General features: G+C 53.7%; 1 protein-coding gene across 1 annotated transcript in view; it reads right to left on the bottom strand.

Moving 5' to 3' along the window:
• LOC142312809 (uncharacterized) overlaps positions 1–14,419 on the bottom strand; it is a 30,173-nt gene that overhangs the window by 11,522 nt on the left and 4,232 nt on the right. Inside the window, exon 2 of the mRNA XM_075351793.1 lies at positions 4,656–4,753. Within this exon, the coding sequence (XP_075207908.1) occupies positions 4,656–4,753 (98 nt within the window). The remainder of the gene's footprint in view (positions 1–4,655; positions 4,754–14,419) is intronic.

The following is a 14,419-nucleotide window of genomic DNA, read 5'->3' as shown; positions in this document are numbered from 1 at the left end:
TCTTCAGCTAGAGAGAGAGCAGCGGAGTGGGAAGTAAGGAGACTGCTAGAGAGTACCAGGCCCAAACGGGCGGCAGATCCCGAAGCGGAGATAGATCCAGCTTTCTTTTGCTAAACCTGCCGGTGTGGGGCTCTCAAAGCCCACGCCACAACACCACAAAAGCCGCAGCCACGTAGCCACAGTTAGGGCCCATAGGTCACAGGAGGCAAGCAGCTGGAGTGGCCTGGTCCAGGCGACAAGCAAACGGCAAACGAAGGGGAGAGAGGCTGCAGCATCTTCCCTGGGTGACCCCCATAGGGACTCAAAGTCGGGGTTACCCCAAACCACCAAGGGCTAAGGAAGGCGAGTTAGTAGTCACCCTCACAAGTCAGCCTGAAGGACACCTGGTTCCCACTTGGTTCATCCCAGCTACGCCCGGGTCACTCACCCTGCCATCAACTGTGAGTAAAAACCCTGAAAGACATTCTGCGTGTGTGGAGTTATTCTGCGCCTTGTGGTTCTACACACCTACATAGGGCCCTGGGGCTTGCCTCACTCTCAGGAGGCTACTCCAACTGACTGCACCTATCATCAGCCCCAGGCACCCTTAATCTGCAGTGGCGGTCCCCACTGACCGCAAATCTGAGAGTGGCGTCACGACAAATAGAAGATCTCCTACCTGTGACCAGATCCAGCCGAGTGGAGTCCCTGAAGGTAATGCACCGACACAGCGTTAGCGGGGCTAAACATCTGGCGTCACGAACAGGATAAGGACTAGACCTGTTCAGACAGGTGACCATGTGCCTGGGCGGTCCGCTTGAAAAATTGGAAGCGCCGCCATATTGCCACCATGAAAAGCGCGCTGAAAAACAACAGCAGCCCGCGCTGGAAGAAGTTACCGCCCACGAAGAGGTGTGGCTACCCAGAGATCCCCTGCAGAGTTCTGACCTCGCTTGTGAAGAGAGCGGAAGCGTCCAGAGACGGCGGGAAGGAAAGGGAGCCACAAGCCTGCTGCTGCAGAGAGAAGAGATGGAGTCCAGACGTGGATACCCAGAACCAGGCTCTGCTGCCTGGTGGTGCCGGGAGCTTGCTATCTTCTGCGATCAGCTGGAGGCCAGGATTATGAGACAGCTCAGTGAGGGACGCACGGAGCTTCTGGAGATGGCTGCGGCGGTTCGGACCTACGAGGAGGGAGCCGCGCGACGCATGCCAGACCGAGCGGCGACGACTCAGATCCCGATGGTGCCACCGATGGGTGAGTCCAGAGTTGCCCCGGCCAGCGCAAGTGCTCCGACCCCTGCTGCTACGACCGCGGTCTCAGAAGAGGCGCCCGGCGCGGCGACGCTGAGCGAGGCCGCAGCCACGCTAGGTGCGGCCCGCCAAATCCAGGCCGCCGCAGCGACACCCCGCCTGGCCCGCAAAGGTCCGACTGCCACGGCGATACTCATCCGTGCCGCAGGTGTGACGCTGACCCAGGCTGCCACCCTGCTGAGCCCAGTCCGCCAAGACCCCACCGCAGCAGCGACGCTCGTCCGAGCCGCAAGTGAGATGCTGAACCAGGCCGCAGCCCCGCCAGGTGCGGCCCGTCAAGCCCCGATCACTGCAGCAACGCCCAGCTCCACCTGCACGGACCCCATCGAGGATGCAACGCCAATTCAGACCGCGGCTGCAAAGCCCAGTCCGGCCCGCCAAGAACTGGCCGCAACAGCGACGCAGATCCAGGCCGCCGCCACGCCAGGCTCGGCCCGCACAGACCAGGCCGCCGCCATGCCAGGCGCGGCCCGCCAAGACCAGGCCGCCGCCATGACCGGCGCGGCCCGCCAAGAAAAGACTACATCACCATTTATCCCGGCCTGCAGGGCCAGAGCAGACACCGCTCCCCAGTCCAAGGAGGTCCCTGCTAGGAAGCCCACGCTGGGGGAGGACCCCGCATACTGGCAGCTGAAGGCTGACATGGAGGCCAAGTTCCCACAGGAGATGGTGGACCAGTACATGCTCCCTCCGCACACCCCTAAGGCAACCCCTGCAGCAACCACGCCGAAGAGTCCACCGCCTGGGCCAGCTGAGGAACACTCATCCCCAGCGCTGCCACGACCAGAGTGCAGCGAAGAACTAAGGGGGAGAGGAGGGCAAGAAGCCGAGGAGTTGCCCCCGGAGCCAGCAGCAGTGCTAGTCCCAGAGCCGGAGATGCTGCCATATTCCCGCTGGGACGAGGAAGACCTGACACCTCCTGCTGAAGAAGACCTGCCCAACCGCCCCACCTGGGAGCTTGTAAGCTGCACTTCGCAGAATCCAGCCTGCAAGACACAGCGCCGCAGCAGAACCCAGTTTTCCCCTGCACCGCCATCCCCAGAGCAGAGAGAAGTCACGGCCAGAGACCTAGAAGAAAAACGGTTCCTGAGAAGAGCCAAAGCACAGATCAGAGGACCCCTGCGTCGAGGAATTGTCGAAGATTTTAGCCTGAAGTCAGGATACGGCTTTATAGTATCACCTGGTGTGAAGGAAGGGATTTTCGTCAATCGAAGGGATGTGAGAGCCCATTTGCCCAGAGGACACCCTGGAAGAAATTTGAAGATAGGAGACTCAGTGGAGTTCACTATGCATCAGGGAGAAAGAGGCTGGTATGCCCTAGATGTTGCACCATGTCCTAGAAGTCCTTGCAGAAGCCCTGCAGTCACAACAGAAGATGAAGACAGAGAAAGAACAGACAAGGAACCCACTGATGAGACCACTACGGACGATGAAAGAGATCAAGAAACCAACAGGTGCCGCAGCCCTACAGGCCCAAGCCCTGGTATGGAGGAGTAGAGAAAAGTAAAGTAAGAAGAGAAGTTACTGTTTGACCAGTTTGAAAGTTTGCAACGTTACTGTTTAAGCAATGTGCCCACATAAACTTGTGTGAGAAAACCATAAACCTTAAGGCTATGAACTGGCTATAGCCACAAACTCTCGCAGTGTAAATAGTTACACCAGAGGGCACCACCACCACCAGAGTCAGCCTGTTTAGGGGCTTGGCTCGTCTGCAACCAGGAGGAGCCCGTCCGTATATAGGGCCTTGGCTCACCTGCGACCAGAGAGCATGCCTGTTTATGGGGCCTGGCTCTCCACCACAAAGAGGGTACCTGGTCAGCACCAACTGTGGAGGCCGCCTCAACATCCTGCCAGAAGAGGCTGAAGGCGCGGATCCACCAGGCCAGGTATACCCTGAAACCACCAGCCCATGAAAGCCGCCTCTACATCCTGCCAGAAGTGGCTGAAGGCGCGGCCAACGTGAGAGGGTTTTGGGTGGGTTAACGGACTTGTGGGTGGAGGGTGGTGATGTATGGTACCTGGTGATCTTAAAAATGTTTTACATGTTTTAATGTTTTATGCATTTTAAAATGTTGTCTTGCAGCCCGAGGACGTGCTGGTGATAACTAAGGGGGAATGTGGCGCCCCTGACCTGGTCAGGCACCACTGAGTACTGCACCCATGCTGGGGACAGTACAAGACAGGTAATCCAGAAGGCTGACCGGGGTGTGGTACACAGGCGCATAGTGATCAGGTCTCACACATGTACCTTTGAGAGGACCCCTGGGGATCCCAGGAGGGGGAAAAGCCTTCACCTTCACTGGAATAGTGGAGGGGGCCAAAAGCCTCCATCTCCTCTCAAGGGGTGTGGTAAGAGAGTCTGGTTGCTAGGTGGCGTAGGCAAGAACAGGAGAGGAGGGGCAGTGAGCCAGAGCAGTGTAGAGTTCAGGGAGCTCGAGTGAGGAGCAGATCCCTGGGGCTGTGCAGTCTGACAGCGCCCGCGCAGTGGCTACTGACGGGGGAGAACGGTCAACTAGGAGTGCTACCCGAAATCCATCTTCAGCTAGAGAGAGAGCAGCGGAGTGGGAAGTAAGGAGACTGCTAGAGAGTACCAGGCCCAAACGGGCGGCAGATCCCGAAGCGGAGATAGATCCAGCTTTCTTTTGCTAAACCTGCCGGTGTGGGGCTCTCAAAGCCCACGCCACAACACCACAAAAGCCGCAGCCACGTAGCCACAGTTAGGGCCCATAGGTCACAGGAGGCAAGCAGCTGGAGTGGCCTGGTCCAGGCGACAAGCAAACGGCAAACGAAGGGGAGAGAGGCTGCAGCATCTTCCCTGGGTGACCCCCATAGGGACTCAAAGTCGGGGTTACCCCAAACCACCAAGGGCTAAGGAAGGCGAGTTAGTAGTCACCCTCACAAGTCAGCCTGAAGGACACCTGGTTCCCACTTGGTTCATCCCAGCTACGCCCGGGTCACTCACCCTGCCATCAACTGTGAGTAAAAACCCTGAAAGACATTCTGCGTGTGTGGAGTTATTCTGCGCCTTGTGGTTCTACACACCTACATAGGGCCCTGGGGCTTGCCTCACTCTCAGGAGGCTACTCCAACTGACTGCACCTATCATCAGCCCCAGGCACCCTTAATCTGCAGTGGCGGTCCCCACTGACCGCAAATCTGAGAGTGGCGTCACGACAAATAGAAGATCTCCTACCTGTGACCAGATCCAGCCGAGTGGAGTCCCTGAAGGTAATGCACCGACACAGCGTTAGCGGGGCTAAACAATAACACATATAATACTGGAGGATAAAACAAGACTGAGCACAAGACCTTCACAGCCGTCTACACATCATAGGGGGATTTCATGGCACCTTCTCTCCATCTACCTGATGATCCTGAGGAACATCGGGGTCTTCTTGTTTACAGTCCTGTGGGAGAAGAGGACGGGGACATCTCTCTGGTGTTGTCCTCTTACTGGATAGAACTGGAGGAGACACATACAGGGACTGAATTCATTCCTTACATACAGATAATTATAGGCCGTGTGTATTTAGTCCTGTCTATTACCTGGTGATGTGAGAGGCTGGGGAACTGTGGCGCCCCTGACCTGGTCAGGCACCACTGAGTACTGCACCCATGCTGGGACAGTACAATACAGGTAATCCAGAAGGCTGACAGGGGTGTGGAACACAGGCGCATAGTGATCAGGTCTCACACATGTACCCATGAGAGGACCCCTGGGGATCCCAGGAGGGGGCAAGCCTTCACCTTCACTGGAATAGTGGAGGGGGTAGAGCCTCCATCTCCTCTCAAGGGGTGTGGTAAGAGAATCTGGTTGCTAGGTGGCGTAGGCAAGAACAGGAGAGGAGGGGCAGTGAGTCAGTTAGAGGAGAACTCCTTAGGGCTCGGTGAAGAGCAGACCTGTGGGGCTGTTGCTGTCTAACAGCGCCCGCGCAGTGACTACAGACGGGGGAGAACGGTCAACTAGGAGTGCTGCCTGAAAGCCAGCTTCAGCTAGGGAGTGCACGGAGTGGGAAGTAAGGAGACTGCTAGAGAGCACCAGGCCCAACCGGGCGGCAGATCCCGAAGCGGGGATAGATTCAACTTTCTTCTGCTAAACCTGCCGGTGTGGGGCTCTTAAAGCCCACACCACAACACTACAAAAGCCGCAGCCACGTAACCACAAGTTAGGGCCCATAGGTCATAGGAGGCAAGAGGCTGGAGTGGCCTGGTCCGGGGAACAAGCACACGGCAAACGAAGGGGAGAGAGAGGCTGCAGCATCTTCCCTGGGTGACCCCCATAGGGACTAAAAGTCGGGGTCACCCCAAACCACCAAGGGCTAAGGAAGGCGAGTCAGTAGTCACCCTCATAAAGTCAGCCTGAAGGATACCTGGTTCCCACCTGGTTCATCTCAGCTACGCCCGGGCTACTCACCCTGCCATCAAATGTGAGTAAAGCCCTTGAAAGACATTTCTGCCTGTGTGAGTCATTCTGCGACTTGTAGTACTATGCATCTACACTGGACCCTGGGGCTTGCCTCACTCTCAGGAGGCTATTCCAACTAACTGCACATACCATCAGCCCCAGGCACCCCTAACCTGCAGTGGCGGTCCCCACTGACCGCAAATCTGAGAGTGGCGTCACGATCAAAACAGAAGATTTCCTACCAGGGACGGAGATCCAGCAACGTGGAGTCCCTGAAGGTAATGCACCGACACCGACACAACACCTGTGGGGCTTCACATCTGGCGTCACGAACAGGATAAGGACTAGACCTGTTCAGACAGGTGACCATGTGCCTAGGCGGTCCGCGTGGAAAATTGGAAGCGCCGCCATATTGCCACCATGAAAAGCGCGCTGAAAAACAACAGCAGCCCGCGCTGGAAGAAGTTACCGCCCACGAAGAGGTGTGGCTACCCAGAGATCCCCTGCAGAGTCCTGACCTCGCTGATGAAGAAAGCGGAAGCGTCCAGAGACGGCGGAGCAGAAAAGAAGCCAGCAGCTTGCTAAAGAAAATGGAGTCCAGACGTGGATACCCAGAGCCAGGCTCTGCTGCCTGGTGGTGCCGGGAGCTGGCCCAGTTCTGCGACCGACTGGAGACCCGGGTCGTGGAGCAGATCAGGGAAGAACGCACGGAGCTCTTGGAGATGGCTGCGGCGGTGCGGACCTACGAGGAGGGAGCCGCGCGCCGAGTGCCAGACAGGACGGCGACGATTCAGACCCCGATGCTGCCACCGATGGGTGAGTCGAGTGATGCCCCGGCCAGCGCAAGTGCCCCGACCCCTGCTGCCACGTCCGCGGTCCCAGAAGAGGCGCCCGGCGCGGCGACGCTGGACCAGGCCGCAGCCACGCTAGAAGCGGCCCGCCAAATCCAGGCTGCTGCAGCCATGCCCCGCCTGTCCCGCAGGGCTCCGACCACCACGGCAGTGCTCATCCGTGCTGCAGGTGTGACGCTGACCCAGGCTGCCACCCTGCTGAACCCGGTCCGCCAAGACCCCAACGCAGCAGCGACGCTCGTCCGCGCCGCAAGTGATATGCTGAACCAGGCCGCAGCCCCGCCGGGTGCGGCCCGCCAAGCCCCGATCACTGCAGCGACGCCCAGCTCAGCCTGCACAGAGCCATCTACAACAGCGACACTGATCCAGGCCGCCGCCATGACAGGCGCGGCCCGCAAAGACCAGGCCGCCGCCATGCCAGGCGCGGCCCGCCAAGACCAGGCCGCCGCCATGATAGGCGCGGCCCGCCAAGACCAGGCCGCCGCAGCGATGCCCTGCCCGGCCCGCACAGACCAGGCCGCCGCAGCGATGCCCTGCCCGGCCCGCACAGACCAGGCCGCCGCCATGCCAGGCGCGGCCCGCCAAGACAAGACAGACGTACCATTTACCCCGGCCTGCAAGGCCAGAGCTGACACCGCTCCCCAGTCCACAGAGGTCCCTGACAGGAAGCCCATGATAGGAGAGGGGTCCAACTACTGGCGGCTGAGGGCCGACATGGAGGCCAAGTTTCCGAAGTGGTTGGTGGATCAGTACGTGCGCCCCCCGCGCACCCCTGAGGAGATTCGGGCAACCCCTGCAGCCGCGCCAAAGAGTCCCCCACCTGGGCCTGCCGAAGAGCATCCCTCCCCGGCGCTGCCACCGCCGGAGTGTCAAGAAGAACTAAGGGGGAGAGGAGGCCAGGAAGCAGAAGGACTGACTCCGACGCCAATCGCAGCAGACCCCTATCCAGAGCCGGAGATGCTGCCCTATTCCCGCTGGGAGGAGGAAGACTTGACACCGTCGGCAGATGAAGATCAACCCACAGACCTCACCTGGGAGCCCACAGGCATGAACCCAGCCCGCAAGACACGGCGCAGCAGAGCAAAGTATCCTCCAACACCACAGTCTCCAGAGCAGAGAGAGGTCACAGCCAGAGACCTGCAGGAGAAAAGATTGCAGAGAAGGTCTAAAGCCCAGGCTAGAGGACCCCTTTACAGAGGAATAGTAGAGGACTTCAACTTGAAAAGCGGATACGGCTTTATTGTAGTAAAAGGAATAAATGAGGGCATATTTGTGAATCGGAGAGATGTTCAAGCCCACCTGCCCAGAGGACATTCAGGCAGAAATTTGAAAATTGGAGACGTAGTACAGTTCACCATGCATGAAGGCGAAAGAGGATTGTATGCGCTTGATGTAGCACCATGTCCCAAACAAGAAAGAAAAGACAGAGATAAAGAACCAGATGTAGAAACAGACGAAGACCAAGAAAGGAAAGATAAAGAACCTACAGATGAAACAACCACAGACAAAGATCCTACAGATGAAACAACCACGGACGACGACGACAGAGAGCAAGAAAGTCACAGGTGCCGGTGCCCTACATGCCCACGCCCTGGTGAAATGGAGGAGTAGAGTAGAAAGAAGTAAAGAAATACAGCAAGTTACCAGTTGAAGTTTTGACAAGTTTTGTTTGCAACGTTTAAGAAATGCGCCCACAAAAACTATTGTGAGAAATAAACTTTAAGGCTATGAACTTGCTATAGCCACAAACTCTCGCAGTGTAAATAGTTACACCAGTGGCACCACCACCAGGGCCAGCCTGTTTAGGGGCTTGGCTCGTCTGCAACCAGGAGGGGCCCGTCCGTATATAGGGCCTTGGCTCGCCTGCGACCAGAGAGCACGCCTGTTTATGGGGCCTTGGCTCACCACCACAAAGAGGGTACCTGGTCAGCACCAACTGTGGAGGCCGCCTCTGCATCCTGCCAGAAGAGGCTAAAGGCGCGGATCCACCAGGCCAGGTAGACCCTGAAACCACCAGCCCATGAAAGCCGCCTCTACATCCTGCCAGAAGTGGCTGAAGTCGCGGCCAACGGGAGAGGAAGATTGGAGGAAAGGTCTGGGGAAACGGATGGCCCAGACCTGGTTACCAACAGGACCGGTGACCTGCCTCCTGAGAGGGTTTTGGGTGGGTTAACGGACTTGTGGGTGGAGGGTGGTGATGTCTGATAACTGGTGATCTTAAAAATGTTTTACATGTTTTAATGTTTTATGCATTTTAAAATGTTGTCTTGCAGCCCGAGGACGTGCTGGTGATAACTAAGGGGGAATGTGGCGCCCCTGACCTGGTCAGGCACCACTGAGTACTGCACCCATGCTGGGACAGTACAATACAGGTAATCCAGAAGGCTGACAGGGGTGTGGAACACAGGCGCATAGTGATCAGGTCTCACACATGTACCCATGAGAGGACCCCTGGGGATCCCAGGAGGGGGCAAGCCTTCACCTTCACTGGAATAGTGGAGGGGGTAGAGCCTCCATCTCCTCTCAAGGGGTGTGGTAAGAGAATCTGGTTGCTAGGTGGCGTAGGCAAGAACAGGAGAGGAGGGGCAGTGAGTCAGTTAGAGGAGAACTCCTTAGGGCTCGGTGAAGAGCAGACCTGTGGGGCTGTTGCTGTCTAACAGCGCCCGCGCAGTGACTACAGACGGGGGAGAACGGTCAACTAGGAGTGCTGCCTGAAAGCCAGCTTCAGCTAGGGAGTGCACGGAGTGGGAAGTAAGGAGACTGCTAGAGAGCACCAGGCCCAACCGGGCGGCAGATCCCGAAGCGGGGATAGATTCAACTTTCTTCTGCTAAACCTGCCGGTGTGGGGCTCTTAAAGCCCACACCACAACACTACAAAAGCCGCAGCCACGTAACCACAAGTTAGGGCCCATAGGTCATAGGAGGCAAGAGGCTGGAGTGGCCTGTTCCGGGGAACAAGCACACGGCAAACGAAGGGGAGAGAGAGGCTGCAGCATCTTCCCTGGGTGACCCCCATAGGGACTAAAAGTCGGGGTCACCCCAAACCACCAAGGGCTAAGGAAGGCGAGTCAGTAGTCACCCTCATAAAGTCAGCCTGAAGGATACCTGGTTCCCACCTGGTTCATCTCAGCTACGCCCGGGCTACTCACCCTGCCATCAAATGTGAGTAAAGCCCTTGAAAGACATTTCTGCCTGTGTGAGTCATTCTGCGACTTGTAGTACTATGCATCTACACTGGACCCTGGGGCTTGCCTCACTCTCAGGAGGCTATTCCAACTAACTGCACATACCATCAGCCCCAGGCACCCCTAACCTGCAGTGGCGGTCCCCACTGACCGCAAATCTGAGAGTGGCGTCACGATCAAAACAGAAGATTTCCTACCAGTGACGGAGATCCAGCAACGTGGAGTCCCTGAAGGTAATGCACCGACACCGACACAACACCAGAACCTCCATCATGACGTCCTTGTACAGATCTTTGTGTCCTTCTAAATACTCCCACTCCTCCATGGAGAAATAGACGGTGACGTCCTGACATCTTATAGGAACCTGACACATACAATAATACCGTCACCCCCGATCCCTTCATAGCGTTACTGTATAATGTCCCAGCATTCCCAGCAGTGTCACCTCTCCAGTCAGCAGCTCAATCATCTTGTAGGTGAGTTCTAGGATCTTCTGGTCATTGATGTCCTCATGTATCGGGGGGTGAGGTGGAGGTCCCGTGATTGGGCTCAGGGGTCTTCCCCATCCCTCAGACACAGGGGCCTGACAGCGCTCACTAGAGGTCTTCTTCACTACTGTGTAATCCTGGTTATGGAGAGACACAGTAATAAATCTCACTCCAGACATTTCCAGAGTCCTCACCTCTCCAGTTCTGTCCATCTGTTATTCCCATAGATAAGAATGATGTAATGTGACGTCATCAGAATCTCTCACCTCTCCAGTAAGCCGGAAGAGGATATCTAGGGTGAGGTGTAATATCCTCGCCGCCATCTTGTCCCTGTCCATATCCATCCTTCACGGGGCAATCAGGAGAATTCTCTTCTATAGAAGATCTTCACTGAGAGAATCCGATATTGTAGGGACCTGAATGGGGAGAAGATGACGATGTAACATCATAAAGAATCCGGTGTAATAATACAATTACTGGAGATAATAAGGGGAAACATATAATGGGAACATTCTGGGGGAACATTATACTGTGTGGGGGCAGAAAGGGGCTGATGACCGAGGGCAGAAAGGGGCCAAGGGCAGAAAGGGGCCGAGGGCAGAAAGGGGCCGAGGGCAGACAGGGGCCGAGGACCGAGGGGAGAAAGGGGCCGAGGACCGAAAGGGGCCGAGGACCGAGGGCAGAAAGGGGCCGAGGACCGAGGGCAGAAAGGGACCGAGGGCAGTAAGGGGCCGAGGGCAGAAAGGGGCCGAGGACCGAGGGGAGAAAGGGGCCGAGGACCGAGGGCAGAAAGGGGCCGAGGATCGAGGGCAGAAAGGGGCCGAGGACTGAAGGCAGAAAGGGGCCGAGGGCAGAAAGGGGCCGAGGACTGAGGGTAGAAAGGGGCTGAGGACCGAGGGCAGAAAGGGGCTGAGGACCGAGGGCAGAAAGGGGCTGAGGACCGAGGGCAGAAAGGGGCTGAGGACCGAGGGCAGAAAGGGGCAAGGACTGAGGGCAGAAAGGGGCCGAGGATTGAGGGCAGAAAAGGGCGAGGACTGAGGGCAGACGGGTTTCCTCACTTCCGGCCTCTCATAGTTGGGGCGTCTGTATCTATCAGAGGAAAAGGAACAAAAACCTCAGGATTCATAGAAATCAGCGATAGAAAGACACCAAGAAAGTCTCAGAGCTGAAGGGGTTAATGCCGCCTGCCCCAGTAATGGGGAATCTCCACACACCTCCACCTGCAGAGCCGCACACTGGATATATGGCTGCTCTGTGCTTACAGGACCTGTGATGATGTCACATGGAGGGGAGGAGTCAGGGTCACATGATCAGCTCCTCAGTGTAGTCCTATATTGGCGTGCACACACTGGATGAGGCGCGGTGTCAGTGGATTGTTATATTAAACCCCTGTTGCGTATGTATGTGACCCCTGTTGCGTATGTATGTGACCCCTTCAAACTTATTTCAATCTTTGCTAAATTTAATTATTTATTGATAAGTTCAGGTGAGGAGAAGATTTGTTGAGCGACTTTAGAAGTAAAACGTTTGGACCTGATCGGCGTCGATCACAATTCGTTGAAAATGTGTGTATGACGTATATGGAGCAGAGCCGTATGTGATATATGTGTATGATATCTACATAGCGGAGCTGTGTATGTAACAGAGCCATGTGTACACGACGTGTATGTAGCAGATCCGTGTGTACACGACGTGTATGTAGCAGAGTCGTGTGTGCATGATGTTTATGTAGCGGATACTATCTTTTACCACTTTATTAATCCCCAAAACACCCGTGCAGGTCCAACATAATCCACACGAAGTCCCACAACGATTCAAGCTCTTCTAGATGTAGTTACAGCACGCGATTATGGCACATGACCGCCCGCTGTGAGGTTCAGGCAGAGACTGAGCAGCGATCAGTGATGACGTCAGTTAGGTTAGCCGCGGCCACAGCTGGAGGTTCCCATGGTCCCCCATCTGTGACTTCAGGTAACTTGACCTCAGATGACTTCAGTGACCTCACCTGAGGTCATTCACCGCTCATCCCGCGACTCACTCAGTCTGTGCCTGAACATCACAGTGTACGTAGGAAATACTGTGGATAGAAGCGCAGGACAGGCTCTTACCAGGTAAAGTAACAGATAAGCCATGGTAATTTCATTCACCTATAAGGGTTGTGCCAGTCACAACTCCTAAATGCACGTAAAAGATGGTGGCAGCCGCAGACCTGGAAAGCGAATTCAGATGTATCGGAGGGAGATCGGGTGTATGCCGCGCTATCACCAGAAAATCAGATGTTGATTATTTCATCTTTTTATGCTTTTATTCAGGTCGATGCATTTCAGAGAACTCTGTCTCCTTCATCAGGACATCAAGTAAAAATCAACAGTCTACTACAGAGGAAAGAACCTATATATATATATATATACATACAGATACGGCAGAGGACCGCCCGCTGTATTTCAAATACTGGCGGGACAATTGACTAATCAAATAACGGCAACAAGATTTAAAGCATAATGTATTAAAAGACGACTTTAAAAGTCCTGGAAGTAACAAATATCGCAACAATCTAGAAATTACAAAACAAAAAGGAAAAAGAGAAAAAGAACAATGCAAAAATATTTCTTGGAAATATAACAGAATGCTGAGAGTCTAGAACTGTGGGATTTCCTGGGGATCGTAGTAATACACTGGGTGGAGGCGCTAGCCGCAGCCCTATATAGGGGATCAGGATAAACAATGGGAAGAGAAGAAAGGTTATGGTATTTTTTGTGTTAATAAATGGGGGGGGGGGTGTTAAAAAATAACTAAATTGATGATGATATTACAGAGATAGAAAAAAATAAATAAAAATAATGAAAAACTTTGAATCTCACAATTGTGTATTATTTATCAAAGGTGAAAAGGAGAAAACGGAAGAAAAATTAAAAATTGTGTGTGTATAGTGACGGGTTGTGCAAAATTTGATATGTAGTGCGAATGTTCAGAGACCACGAGCAGGAAAGCCCTTATGGGTAAGAAGTGTTGAGAGGTTTCATATAGTAGTGCAGACATAATATACAGTGTGTGTGTGCAGAGACCGCGTGCGGCAATCGTACATATGAGGGTAACGCACTAGAACTAGAGAGAGTTCATATAAGCAAAAAAAGCAATATGTGTGAAAATTAAAATTTCTTTTTGTATAAAGGCCCTAAACAGACCCAGTTAGAAGCCATGGAGGTGGCGGTCCGCCTGACGGTTTTTCATGTTGTGCAAATACAGATGAAGCCGCTCAGGAAGCAATGAAGAAAAATCCATGGAGGAAAGTAATTAATGAACATTTCTTCAGTTTTAAAAACAAAAAGGAATGTTGAAATAATGAGTTTTAATAGAATTAAAGAATATTAGTTATTGGTGGGGAGTGTTGATGTGCACCATATATTTGTATTCCTTAGTATAGTGATTCTAGCTGTGAAGGTTCAGAAAGCGAGTGCCAGAGCAAAGCAGAAGTGCGCATGCGTGAGGGGTAACAGGAGTTCAGGTCCGTGGGAGAGAACCACACCGCGCATGCGTGGGGGTTAAAAGAGTTCAGACCGTGGGAATTACCTCACTGTGTCTGCGCAGATTACAGAAAGTTCACAAGCTTCAGACGAGAAGCCCTCCTGCATGACCACAGTGCGAAGGACAGTGCCGGAATAACCACACACAGGACCCTATAAGGGGTTCCCGAATCATGCACCCCATCCCTCGATTAGAAACATGAGTCAGTAACATCAATCATTTACAATTTATAGTTATATAAATGTATACATATAAACATTATGAAAATGAAACATATTTAAAAGTCGGGACCTGAATTAAGATAATATAAAATTTATATAATATAAATACGATAATATAAAACCAAGAAATCTATTAAATTGAATAAAAATATATTGAGAAAATAATATTAATAACACAGATCTGTCACCTCATTTAAACCTATAGGCTTCAAAGTGTTTAATTTGTATATCCAGAATGTTTCTTTTGTACTTAATACCTCCACTCTATTAGGGGTATTAGGAGGGATCTGTTCGATGGGGTCACCCTTAAAGCCATATTTTTATTATGAACTACTGTACAATGCCTAAAGAGTCCATGTAGTAAAAAACAGTTTTAATATTCTGCCTGCGTGAATGAAGTCTGCTGTGGAGTGTCTGAGAGGTCCTGCCCACATACTGTTTATTACACTCGCAT

This window comes from Anomaloglossus baeobatrachus, chromosome 5 (genome assembly GCF_048569485.1).
Source record: "Anomaloglossus baeobatrachus isolate aAnoBae1 chromosome 5, aAnoBae1.hap1, whole genome shotgun sequence".
Classification (NCBI taxonomy): Eukaryota; Metazoa; Chordata; class Amphibia; order Anura; family Aromobatidae; genus Anomaloglossus; species Anomaloglossus baeobatrachus.
The sequence above is the reverse complement of the archived record's forward strand: the minus strand, read 5'-3'. Positions and strand labels throughout refer to the sequence as shown.